A 13,950-nucleotide genomic window follows, 5' to 3' on the forward strand; every position below is an offset into this window, starting at 1 on the left:
TTCCTTGTCCCAGTGTTTTTACCATCAGCGGGATCCACCCGGTTTGCCTTTACGTCTGCAGAGATTAAACACTGACATTTTGTTGGCAGAAATAAAGCCACTCTCAGTGGGTTTCCAAGGTGAGTCCTGTGGCTACATCCATTCCACGCGCCGGGCCTCAGTGCATGGATGCTGGGCCCAGCCCCAACCAAGCTGCCTGCCAGAAGTTCGGTAGTTAGTGGCCCACTGAGTGCTGGCCCCTGAACCTGGGAGTGGGTGAAGGTAGAATGCATCCAGCTCTTGAGAGTGCATGGCTTTGGGCCTCCTGGCTGGGACGGCCCACATTCTTGCTGCAGAGGAGCTGGGGCTGCAGAAGGACTCGTGGTTCTGGGATGCCCAGGCCTTAGTCTCACCTTGGCCACCTCCTTTTCTCGCTCTGGTATTTTCAAGCTTTGCTCAGTCACGGATAATACTGATATCCCACAGTTGCATTTTTTCCCCATGGCATTAAAGAATTGGGACTTTCTCTCCAAATAACAATGAGAATTTATTCTGAGCCTTTGTGATAAGGAATGAGAAAGAAAATCATTCCTAGAGGCAAAAGGAGCATAAAACCATCTCAACAAAAGGCACAGATTCTCATTATGCATCATTACTCTTTCAAATAAGCATTTCCACCAGCTCATTCTCTGGTTTAATATAAAGCAGGTCTTAAGTCTCAGATGATCTCCAGTGTCCTGCTTGAGGAAGAGGAGAGTCTGGGGTACAAGTGCTTTGCTCTTTTGTCTCTGAATGGTCTAGAAAATGGTTCCCTTGGTGTGAGCTGTGATGCTGTTTGCTACAGGAAATCTTTAGGGGTGAGTGTGACAGGGATCCCTAAGTGGAGCAACCCCCACTGGTTCAGTAACTGCGCCTCCCACTCCCCAAGGGCACCGGGACAGATGCCCTATGCTAAAATGGAACGTGATGCCGGAGTGGGTTTCTTGGTGTCCTTTGAACAATGCAAATACTTCATGAGATACTTGCAGAGTTAGAACTAACTGCAGTATTCCAAGGATAAATTTCAGTGCTTCCCTCTTCCCCTTTTATTAACTAAAAAATAAACAAAACTTAAACCTGGTTGGGTGCAGCATTTAATATACAGAGAAAGACAAAAGAAGCAGGAATTACCTATATTCTGCAAGGCTTAGTGAAGAATCAACACTTATTTACAGCAAGTGTGTTTGAATGGAGCTCTGAAAGTCCTGGCTGTACTGAGTGAGCAGAACATACAGGAGTTGAAGGGGTGAGTCTGTGACTTGGGTACCACTGAGCTTGCTGGTGAAGCAGACAGGCTCTGAATCAGCAACCATTCCCCTGGGTGACCCTGGGCTAGCTAACGACCTCAGGAAAAATGGGGATGACAACAGTAACTCCATCTTGGGGCTTTATATATACAAAGCAAACTAGTCCAGGGTCTGGCTATTAGGAACTTGTAGTTACCTTGTTGTTATCCGAGAGCCCTGATTCTGCATCTGCACTGGCATCTAGAAGAGATTCTGATGTCTTCACTGAGTTTGGGGAAACAATCTTTTTGTCTCATTTCTCCTTTCCTTGCTCTTCCTCACTTTGGCCTATCCATCTGTCTCTTCTTTCTCCTCCCTACCCCTAGCCTTGGCACTTCTCTGTCCTGTCCTCTCAGAACTGAAGCTTCAGCAGGAGGTACCTGTTCCTGCTAAGGGAGGCCCCCTGGGGAGCTTCGTGGCAGCGGGCAGTCTCTGAGTCTGCTCTTGTCTCTCCAGATGTTTCCTCGCTGAGCTCTGCACTCAGCACCTCCAGTGCATCCTTGGCCTCTCCCTTTCTTTCTCCCTCTAGTACACCTGTGTGCTGTTTTCCCATGCCTAATAATAAGCAGCTCAAAACAAGTCCACTACTTTCCTACATAAAATTAGCTAGTGGGCTTTTGGAGTTTCCCAAAACCTTGGTTCTCCAAGCTGAGAATTCACTACCTCCTTGCTTGTCTAATTTTCCTCCTGTCTCTCACTTTGAAGACGTGGTCCAAATCTTCACTCCTTGGGCCTCTTAGGCAGCCTCCCTGGTGCTGCCTCAGCAACCCCATCCTCACCCATTTCTAGCCGTTCACAATAGCAGAGGCTGCTATTGTGATAGTAAGGTATGTCAACACCCTAAGATAGCATCGAGTATCTTCTCCTTTAAAAGAAGCATCATTTATGTCATTTATGCTGAGGACAATCACATTCACATTAAAAAAAAAAGTCATTGGCAGCTGCAACTTTTTGCAAAGGCTCACATGCCTCCTGAATCATATAGTGGTCCTCACCATGACTTTGTATCACTTCACTCCGAAGCTTCCCACCTATATTCCACAGTGTTGCCATCAGACCTGTATCCAGCTCACCTGTTCTCCTCCCATGTGGCAAACTCAAAGTTTTGTTCTAAGCTCAAATAAGCTGGTCTGGGATAGGATGCACTTGGTCATCATTAGTGACTAGATTAGCTGAGATTTCTGCCTAGCCAGTGCCATGGAGAGGCAGTTCTATGTAGCAAGAGGCAGAAAGGCTACGTTCAGTGGTATTTTACAGTGTAAGCTTTGATTCACACCATCTGAATGGTTTTTGGTCAACCAAACGACTAAGGGCTTACCCTCTCAGGCCCTGCATGTCCTCAGGTCTAATTTGCTTTGCTCAGCCAGGGTGCGTGTGAGGTCTCCTTGGGCTTTCTCTTTGCACTACAACTCTCTCCCTCCTGGCAACATGAAGGATGATGATTGCTTTTCGTGGTGCCTGATCCTCTGCTTTCCACTCATTGGATATTGTTACCTGACTCCCGTTCCAAGCCTGGGGGAATCTGGATCCACAGAGGAATAGAAAGAACCTTCTTACAAAATCCGGAGTGTGATTGTAATTCTACTTTTGAAGCACCCGCTTCCCAGAGGACTAGCCAGTGATGGATGCCACTGCCAGAAACCCAGATGCACACACTCATACATCAGCCAGGAAATTACACAGACAGCTCGCCGGAAGGCCAGAGCTGCCCCACCCATGTGCTCTCCTATGGGAAGAGAGGTGTCAGGAAGCCCAGGGCAGCAGCAGGAAACAGACAACATAGAAGGGGTTAGAGGAGGATTGGGTTCTTGCAGGTCCTCCCAGTTTTTTCCTTCCTCATCTGCTGAGGGCAGCAGCAACAGGCTAAGCTTCAGGTTTGCAGTTATGCTGCTGTCTGACCAGACTCATGGGGAGTTGTCTGGAAACGTTTGTCCTGGGAGAGTGCTGTCGGTCTGCTTTCATGGTGCATGTAAATGGAAACACACAGCTCTAGGCACAACCTTTGTTCTTACAGGGGTACAGATATTGTCTACGCTTTCCTTAAGGATGGATGCTACCTACCTAGGCTAAGCTCGTACTATGATCTTTAGTCTCTTTGGAGAGAAAAGTCTATGTTGATTCCAGCAGGATGGGGCAGCAGAGGCATCTTGCTAAGAAGATGTCTTGAAAAACAAGGATATTAGGGTAGAAGGGAGAAAGCAGTCCAGCGGGCCCACCAGCAGCTCCTGAGTGGAGGGCGGTTTATCGGTAGCGGCAGGCCAAAGCGTTGACGTTCTTGACCACATAAAAGCCCATGGTGACTGGAGGGATGACCAATGTCCGGCCGGCCCTCAGTGGGCGGGGTTTCAATTCTGGGAGGGTCCCGTCGTCCACCATCACTAAGGGCTGGCCGTTCAGCTGCACTGATCTGCGGTGGGGAAACAGCACGGGCCTCATTAGTGCATTATCAAGGAGACTTCTCAACAAAGCCAGGGAGCCCCCCAGCCTGCCTGTCGGTCTGTCTGGTGTGTGCTCTGCCAGCACTTGAATGATGCAGCTATGCTTTACCATGATGGCTCATCAAACATCCTGTCAGCCCTTTGAGATAAGTAAATATCATCATCCACTTATCTAGAGCAACAAGTGACCTGTCCACAGTTATACAGCTTATAGGTCCAGGAGCCAAGATTTGAACCCAAGGACTCTAACTCCAGATATGTATCAATTTAAACCAGCAAAGAGCCTCTGATCCAGAAGTTGGAAATGTTTAATGCCTTTCTCTTAAAACCATCATTGCAGCTCAAAATAATAATAATGTTAAACATCAAAAAATAATGTTATTGTATTTTTTATACCTTTATTTTATTTTATTTTTATGTGGTGCTGAGGATCAAACCCAGTGCCTCATACATTCTGGACAAGCACTCCACCACCGAGCTACAACCCCCGCCCTCATATGGTTATTCTTAAGGCAGACAAAGATATACCTACAAGTCTACTTTTTCTAATCTAAGAATGAGTTTTATGTTTAATATTTAACAGGTGTTTTCACTTTAGTACCACAATAAAGTAGGTGATAAAGTAGGCATCTGTGGTCATGATTCACCTATCCTGCTTGCTTTTATTCAAGTCAGAAAAAGGAGATCACATCCATAGCAAACTTGGGGAGAAAAGAGAAACAGCTCATCTTAGGCTGGATGGGAGGGAAATGCCACCTGTCACTGGCCTATGGTGCGGAACCCAGACAATTTCCCAGAAGTTCCTGACAGCCATGCACCCAGGTAGTATCTCAGTTTTAGGGATTTAGTAGAAAAGGCCAGACTCGGGCCAGCTGCTGGAAATGAGGTTGTGAGTCACCCTCAGAAAACTGACATTGCATAGTGATGTCTGTCTCCAGCCTCCAAGGTGGTAACACTATAGTGATATCATCTGAACTGTAAAGAGAATAAAATATTATAGATTGATATAAAGGCCTTTGTTTGGTGTTCCTTCTGTGCTATGAGTAATAGACAGGTTTAGAGAGAGATAATCAGACCCATGCCCAAGAAAGCAGTGGATTCCCAGAGATAAGTATGTTATAAATTGCTCCCAATGGAGAGCTAGGCAGAGAAGAACTCCAAGCCTGGTCCCACCTGGATAACTTTGGACTGGGTCCAGACCCTCCAGGCCAGAGGGAGCAGCCCCCTCCTCTTGTTGGGATGACTAAGGGATGAAGGAGTGAGCAGGAGATTCCTGGGCCTGCCTACCGACAGTGTGGTGTGGGAGAATTGAGATCTGAAGGTCAGCATTGGCAACATCAAATATGCAAGGAGCTCTTCCCTCCAAATGCAAGGCAGCTTTTGCTCCTTCCTTGTCATTGAAGTGACAGGCAGGGCGAAGAGAAGGATTCATTTGCAAAAAGGCCCAGTCAGGTTGTGGCTTCATAGTGTTTTAGGTGATGTGAATATCCAACAACCAGTCAAATGCGATTTCAATAATGCTGATTAACCTTTCCCAAACACATTCAAATTTGTATCGCTTCTCTGCTTGCAAACCTTCAGTGGTCTCTCACATACAGAATTAGGTGCAAGGAATTAGGTAAATACCCTTTAGATTCAGAGGATCCCAGAACACTGACATCTTTGGGTTCTGGGAAGTGCAAAAGAGTGTGACAAGCAAGTCTTTAAAAATCTAATAACAACAAGTAGTTATTCTGGGACAGGCCCCATTCTGACTTCTTCTCTGGGTGGTTAAAAAGTCCCTGAGTGTGGGTTCCCGGAGGGCACCTTCAAGACCCTGGACTGCAATCTCTAATTCCAGGTACGGGGCACTAACTTGCTAGATGGCTTTGGCAAATCCCTTGACCTCACTGCCCAGGAGCTGTTGCATCTGTGAGAATGTTCCACAGGCTGTAATGCAAATGAAATGAAATAAAAAATATGGAAGTCCTTTGCAAGCAAATATGGAAGTCTTTTTCTTTTGCACTAGGGATTTGACACAGGGGTGCTTTACCACTGAGTTACATCCCAGCTGTTTTTCACTTTTTATTTTGAGATAGGGTCTTGCTAAGTTGCTGAGGAGAGGATCTCACTAAATTGCTGAGGCTGGCCTTAAACTTTTGATTCTCCTGCTTTAGCCTTCAGAGTGCATATGGTTATATGGATGAAATTGTAAGTCTTGCATATGCAAAGATTAGACTGGAAGAAAGTCTTTCACATAAATGAGATAATTATTTCTCAAATGAAAATGTTAAGTAGCTATATACTGTGGGATTTAGAATGTGCCCATTCATTTAAAAGTGCAGTAAATATTTTTCTAGCATAAATGTCAGTTGACAGTGGGAGTAACAAGACACGAGTTCTTCTAAAACTGTTACGAAATTACTAATAGATTTTTTTGGTGGGGAGAGGAAGAAGTATCATATATGTTTGTAAAAAAAAAGATTTTGCTGTGAGCAGTAGCATACACTTGTAATTCCAGCAACTGAGGAGGCTGAGATAGGAGGACTGTAAGTTTGAGCCAGCCTCAGCAAATCAGTGAGACCTTTCTCAAAATAAAAATAAAAAGGGTGGGATGTAGCTAAGTGGTAGAGCACCCTGAGTTCAATCCCCAGTATTGCTAAAATAACACAAATATTTTAAAAGGACAATTACTGTGAAGTGGGAAGGCCATGACACTTACTGACATTCAAAGGAACCCTCACTAGGAGAGGCTGCGTACCCTTACCCCAGCACGACCAAAAGGAATGACTTGCAGTTTGGCTTCTGGGCCTTTGGGATTGGTGCTCCTTCCACTGAGAAGGCAGCCAGTCCTCCTCTGTCAGAATAGCTGCAATGGGTCTGCAGAGTCTGCCCAGGTGTTTCCTCCTCTGGACAGCCTTCTCTGACTCCTGGGCTGTCTTGGTGCCCAGCATTTACCTATACCCAAGGCCCTTCTCTCACTGCTTTGTAGTGATTCGCTTGCTCTACCCACCACTGGGCTGTGAATCCTCAGTGCTGAAAAGCACAGAGAAGGGACTAAATATTTTCTGAAAAACTGAATGAAATTTTGAATCTTTTTGCATTATTTCTGGTCTTCCTGGGTTAGTTTCTCCAGTTTTGAAGCGGCTCCCTAGAGATTCACTGAGTGTCTTTATAGATTCATTAATGTACCAATTATTCTTGCTTTCAGTGGAGGTGTTAGATAAAATCTGAATTATCACTGATTCTCACACTCACTCACTAGATATCTATCCCAACCTGACCCAAGGCCATTGATCATCGCTAGTATTTTTCATCCTTAAAAAGATCTATAGGATCATCTCTTAGTTAAACCAATGTGAGTTAATTTTGTGAGTAAGGTTTTGGGAGACCTTGAGTCCTCACATGTCCTTATCTACAAACACCTGTATTTTACAGATAGACAATGTGCTTTATGGTCTCCATTTTATTCTTCCTGCTTATAGTTTTCTTTCAATATTTATCTGGTTACCAGTGAAATTGTCTCATACTAAATATATCAAGAATTATTTATATACATTGAACAGTTTCTAAGTTTGCTAACAATCACATTAGTGGTAAAAAAAATCACTAATTATGGAACACTATGTGAAAGGCACAATATGTTGACTCTGTCTCATTCAGTCCAGGTGTTAGTATCCCTACATTATAGATGAGCAAATCAAAGTTTAGAGGTGTCTAGAACTCTCCTGAGTTATGCAGACAGGAGGTGGTAGGGCTGAGAATTGCACTAATGCCCTTAAGTGCAGTCCTGTCTGGCCTCCGCTGCCACATATAATTGCTAAAAGTCCTGTGAGATTTGTAGAGCAGTACTACTATTTTTGTAACTTCACTATTGAGACCAGATCAGAAGGGTTAAGTGGTCTAAGAAAGGTCATATAGCTAATAAGTGGCTAAGCTAGGTCTCAGTTTTGGCCTCCTGACTACCTCCTGCTACTCGTTCATGTTGTTTCTCCAGTTCCAGGTGGTGTTCACCAGGATCATGTTTCTTTCTTTGAAAACATTTCTTATCACATTTTCATCATATGCCTGGATCCCCTTATTGGCCCATGACTTTTCAAACCAAAGGCAAACGATCCAGTCTAGGTTGAACTATTTCTCTTAATTCCCTAGCCTGCCTGAGCTGCTGAGGGCACTTAAATTATCCAAATATTAGGACAACTGCATTTTATCACCATCTGTTTTTACAGAGTTTGAGTTACTCTCTAATTTCTAAACTTGTTTTCTTAGTTTTGCATGCTATTTGAAAGGGGATTCGATGTGTCTATCTGGAGTCAAGACCTCTGCTCTCAGGTCTCCACGGGAGCCTCTTGGCAGGGCCATTCTCCCTCCACCCCACCCCAACCTGTCTACAATCTCTGGTTTTCATGTCTTATCATGGTTCTCATAACCAGAAGCATTTAAGCAAGGGTTCAACTGTTCTGAGGTCTCAGGGGTTCAAGTCTAATGAGCAGGTCCTTTCCTAATCTTGAAGATAATTTGCTGGACTCTGGTCTGGCCCAGGGGTGACTTTTGTAAGGAAGTGTGTATTTTATAAGGACCTGATGTCTGGTACATGCTGGCAGATTTGGAGCCCTTAAGTGGGAGATGAAGAAAACTAGTTCTACCTCAGCCATGTAGCTGAGCCTAGGTTTCTCCATCTCTAAGAGGAGAGGTGACACCAGATGAATCCTAAGATCCTTTCTTGCTTGACTGTTTTTCAGTCAGGGGGCCCATACCTAATAGGTAGGTTATAACAGAGTTTAATGCCAATGATCCTGAACAAACAAATCTGATCATGATATTCACCTGTTTAAATGTCAGTGGCTTTGGGTTGCTCTTAGAACATTGTCCAAAGTGCCCCTGAGCAGGACCTATTGTCTAGTCTACTTCTGGCTTCAGAAGTTCTTTTAGCTTCCACCCACTCCAGCTCCCTATCACCCATCACTCCTTTCTCCCATTCTGTAGCTCCTCCAGTCAGAGTCCCTAGTCTCAGGGCTTTGTCAGAGTTGTCCCTGTTGCCTGGAACCTTCTCCATACTCGGACCTTGTACCCCAGCTTCCTTTCCCTAGCTATCTCTTATTTGTCCTTCAGGTCAGGACTAAGTGCTCCTCCAGAGTCTTCTCATATTACCTAGTACTTCTTGGGCCTCAGCACCCATCACTAGTATTGTGACTGCTTGTCAGACTCTTCCTTAGGTAAGAGTGCAAATGACTGTCTTCCCTTCAATCTTCTTTCCACCCACTCACATAGTTGCATGCCAATACAAGACATATTTGAAATAAATATGTGGGTAGAAGAACTACAACCTGGAAGGAAAAGACACTGACCAGAAGACCAGAAACTGAGTTTTAGTTCAGACTCTGGACAAATAGGTGCTGGTCTAGACTGGTCACCAACCACTTCTGGCTTGCTTCTGGGTTGTTACATGATGAGAAGGAGGGAGGAAAAGACGGAGGAACGCGGGAAAAGTGACAGGATCAAGAAGAATATGAATATAAGTGTGTGGAGAGGACTGGGGTTGCACCCTCTTCTAGTTCAGTTCTAGTTCCTGTCAGCCACTAGAGGTCACTCTTGTTCTACTCAACGGCGCCCGGAGAGCGAGACTTCGCAGGGAGCTGGAAGGCGTCCTTCTGTCCTTGCTGCGCTCGCCGCCGTCCCGGGAAGGCCCGGGGTGTGCCTGCGCTTGGCCTCGCGGAGGAGCAAATCACAGTATCCATCAAATCCCAACCTAAACTTCATTGCGGACCACTTGGCAGGGGCCCTGCCTGGAATGGGGCCTAAAACTAAGGAAGCCTGGGAAGCCGGGCTGCAATTCCTGCCGGGGTGCCGGCTTCCCGGCCGGGGTGCCGAGAGGGGGGTCCCGGCGCAGGTGCGGGGTCGGCGTCCGCGCGACTCCGCGCCAGGCTCTCCCCGGCCGCCGTCGGCCCGCACCTGTTTGTGCTTTGCAGGCCCGCGAGGCCTCCAGGCCCCTCGCTGAGTTAGGAAGCTGGTATGTGCAGCTGCCCTGCCCTCCTCCGGGTCAGGGGCAGGTTAGAGCCCCGAGGGGCCCAGCCAGGTCTCAGGACAGAGGGGCTTGCTCTCTCCGGCTCCGCTCTGGGAGAGGCTGCGCATCTGGGGCAGCTTAGGGAGGAAGTTCATTTGAAACTGCCATGAGCCATTGCTACCATGCTGAGGAGGGCTGCTCAAGCCTACAGTCTGGTCACACAGGCCCTGCTGGGGCAAGGGCTCATGTTCTTCTCTGGGGTGCTCCCACTCTTCAAGAGCCATGGGGAGAATTACCTCCTTTGAAGTATGTCATATGTACTTTTTGCACTTCTAGGAGTCTGGAACAATCTACTAAAAAGCCGGTTCTTCCCTCCAGGGTCATCATAGCGAACCTCCTACACCAGGCCTATCTGGTAGCCCAGCTGGAAGAGAGAGGGGCACATTATCTGCACCTACGGGTCCCCCTCAGCCTTATTTTATCTGTGTGCTTGAGTCATTCTGTCTGCCAGACTGACTTGTTTTCTTAATTTTCAATAGTACTTGGCTCAGTGCCTTCTCGCCTACCAAGTAGTTCAATTAACACTTGAGTTCACTCTAGGGAACTTGGCTGGCTAGGCATTCCAATCTCCTACCACTGTTAAGGAGGGTGGACTATAAGAGGAAAGAAAACAAGCCTCAAGTTCCCCTGACCCCTCCAGTGGCCCACACCCTATGTGAAGTTCTTGGTCACTGAGACATTTTCAGCTGATGAAATCAAATGTCCTGCATTCGACCTTCTGAGTTGTGTACCAAAACAATGAAGACTTTCGATCTAGCTTCTGTATCACTGACCAGAGAAAACACTAGGACTCCTTTTTTCAAGCAGAGCTGAGGGGTTTACAGGCAAGTTATATGGGATATAGGCTTTTCTTGTATGTAGTTAGGTTGGGGGGTCATGATTTGATCTGTGTTCTATCCAAGTCTGTGTAATAATGGTCCAAGCCATAATGGGATTCCACCACGTGCTTCTAATGGCTTAAAATAACTTAGCACACTTGGCAGACAAGATGAGCGCCTAGTTAAGGAACCTGGATTTATACTGATATTGTTAACTCCCAACAGATGAGGGAATCATCTGGGCGCAGTTTGAGAAGAAATCTGATTCAGCAACCATCTCAAAGCTCCATGTCATAGGCATATCATGCTCAAACCACAGTACACAATCGGAACCAGCTATGAAAACCATGGAGACTTTAGTGTGTGGTTAACTCTGTCCCCTTCCCATTGTAAAGAACTGGTGCCCTGATCACTGACATTGACAAGCGGTGTTTAAGGGGAACTACTCATATCCCACTGTTCACTGTGTTGTACACATTCAATCATAACAGACTTAGTCCTTGCTCTCTAAGATAGAAAACACTGAAACATACAGACACATGGCCAAACACCATAATAAGCACATTACACAAAAAGCAGGAAGAGAAGGAAAATCAAATTTAGCCTTGATTTCAAGGCCTTCTGCAGTCTGGCCCCAGTGTATCTTTGTGGCCTTTCTCCTCACCCCACAAAGCATCCTACATTTCAGTCATATGAGATGATTTTCCACCTCCAAGACAAAATGAGCCTTGAACTTTTGTACTTCCAAACCTGGAGTAAGCTTATCCCACTGCCTCATTGACCTTCCCTGAGGCTTTTCCTAAAGGCTTGGTGCATCCTTTCAGCTCCATCAGGGCTCTCAGCCCTGAGAACTTTCCGTAGTCCCAAGTCAGAGCTTGTCTCTCTCTCTGCCTTGTGCCCAGTCTCCTGTACTTAAGCAAGGGTCAGTGTGCCTTCTGGGGGAGGGACCTGGTTCCCCCAGCCCTACTTGCGGGGAGCAGGAAGAGGCAGGGTGGGGGAAGCAGCATTCCTTTTACAGTCGGTCTACAGGCGGTACAGAGAGGAAAGAAGATTTGTGTACATTATGCAAATAGGGTTTCCACATGGAAGTGTATAGGGTGGTCCATAAGCCACATTCTAAACTAGTTCCATTACTCTATGGCCATGGCTCCCAGTACACCTATTCCAATCCGTTAAAGGAGATAAATATCTTGGTGTTATTGGCTTTTGACAAAGTGTTCCCTAAAACTTCAGGTGCCTTGGTATACCCTTCAAAGTAAAAACTAGATGTCTCAGGTGGCATAGGCTGTATTCCAGGGTTCATAGCCACCAAAGATCAAAGTGTATGGTGACTTTGGACCATTCTTGCAAAGATTAGCAGGAAGGGGTGGTCTGCAAAGTGACTGCTGATGTTTGGCCGTTTTGTGCTCCAGGTCCCTGTCTGAAATGAGCCACATCCTGCCCTGGCAGCCAAAGAAACATTGGTTCAGGGCCCAGTCCTTGCTATAGGGATGAACTGCATCAAAACTCTGTAGTTCCTTGAGGCTTGCATTTGTTCACCACCAAACCACAGCTTCTGGAAGGTGTAGAGAAAGACAAGGGCCATGTCTCAGTCCTCAAGAACTGCCTACATTTTCTGCTTCCCTACCCTCAGTTTAGAATCAACTGTACAGAAACATGTTAGCTGTGCCCTAAAGATCATTTGCCAGTGTTCATCTGGGTCATCTGGGACAGAATGGAAATCCTGCCTCCAAAGAGGGTTCCCAAGTGAGTGAGGGTGAGGATGAGAGACCACAACCTTGGTGGACAGCTATGCAGAGTTTCCAGCTGGTGGAGTTAGAAGAAAATATATTCTGGAGTTGAGAACAAATGGAAAACTCAGGAAAAAAAAAAAAAGTGAAAACTCTGAATTCCTAAACATCTTGGTTTAAGATGTCAAGCCTCTGTAAAATATAAAAGCATTTTATAATCCTCTAATCTGCACAGTGATCTGCACATTACTAATCTGGAAGTTAAAACAAAACAAACAATAAAACCTCTGGGAAGCCAGCACTCATCCTTCCACTCAGCCACAGAAAACTCTAGGGGCTCATGGCATGTTCACACCTTTGGCAAAATGGCTTGGTGCCTGAATGAAGAACAAATCTGGGGGAAATCAAAGATGCAAATCATCTGGGACCTTGTTCCAGCGGTTTATAGAGGGACAGTGGTTCTTGACCTTGGTCACATATTTGAATCACCTGGGGAGCTTTAAGAAATATTGGTGCCTGGGTCCCAGCCCAGAGATTCTGGTTTAATTGGTCTGGGGTGCAGCGTGGGCATTGGGGTTTTAAAGCCCCCAGGTGATTCAAAGTGCAGCCAAGGTTGAGCAGCACTGGTGGAAGAAGCGGTGGGAATATATTTGCAGCTGGGGGTGGAAGGGAATCAAATAACTTTCTAACCATTACCTTCTGAATTTATTTAGAAGAAAAAGTGCTTTTCTTATTCTTTTGGAATACCATGTAAGGAGGCTGCATTTTTTAACCCAGAAGAAAGACAAGGCAAAGTGTTTTTTGTTGTTGTTGTTGTTGTTGTTGTTGAACAGACTGAAGTGAGCATTTTCGCTGTTGTAAGAGAACTGCTCATTTAATACCCCCACCCCCACTAGTGAGATGAATTTGCTGGTCAACAGGTACCAGGGAAGTATGTGGGCAGCACTTCACAGGATGAGTTAAGAATCTAATCAGATAGAGCATTAGCACTGATAACAACTCTGAGTTTCTTTAACACTAAAAATAAAAACTTTTCTATTTGGACAGGCAAGTTCTATAAAATCCTCTTAGATTTCTCCCAAATCCTGGGATATGTGAGGGAGGGCATAGAGAGTAGTTCAAGCTTTCTTTAGACAGAGAAGAATCTATCGCTTGGCACCCTCGTTGTCTGTTTTAGATATGTATATAATTATTTACTTAGATAACATCATATACACTGTTATAACCACTATCTCTTTGTGAGCACAAAACACCCCCAAATTAGCACAAGAGTTAAAAGGATCTGGATTCCTCTAAGTTCCTATGAGTAAACTTGCATTATCTGAAGATTTTTAAGGATCATTTCTTTACATATTTACCTCTCTTTTTTCCTACAGACTGCCTCAGAACCTTAAGTATAAGCATTTTTAGAAATATATATGCTCACATATATTTATATTCCTGCTTTTTATGGTGTCTATTTCAGGCTCTCTGAACTGGAACACGAACTTGAATGTTAGTGTTTAGAGTAAGTACCACTTTCCTGTTCACTCACAGCCAGCTCGTAAATCTCCCGATCTTTTCTTGCCATTCAGTGCTCCCCGGCTCTGAGGCTCTGAATGACCTTTCAGAGGGCTG

At 45.5% G+C, this 13,950-nt stretch overlaps 1 protein-coding gene across 3 annotated transcripts in view; it reads right to left on the reverse strand.

The window, feature by feature from the left end:
- Positions 1-1,095: 1,095 nt before the first annotated feature.
- The window catches only part of Hpse2 (heparanase 2 (inactive)), a 799,708-nt gene continuing 786,853 nt past the window's right edge, over positions 1,096-13,950 (reverse strand). For all 3 annotated transcript variants that reach the window (XM_047552318.1, XM_047552316.1, XM_047552317.1), the window contains one exon: positions 1,096-3,711. In XM_047552318.1, coding sequence (XP_047408274.1) covers positions 3,546-3,711 — 166 coding nt within the window. In that variant the 3' untranslated portion in view covers positions 1,096-3,545. The remainder of the gene's footprint in view (positions 3,712-13,950) is intronic.

This window comes from Sciurus carolinensis, chromosome 5 (genome assembly GCF_902686445.1).
Source record: "Sciurus carolinensis chromosome 5, mSciCar1.2, whole genome shotgun sequence".
In the NCBI taxonomy this organism is placed as follows: domain Eukaryota; kingdom Metazoa; phylum Chordata; class Mammalia; order Rodentia; family Sciuridae; genus Sciurus; species Sciurus carolinensis.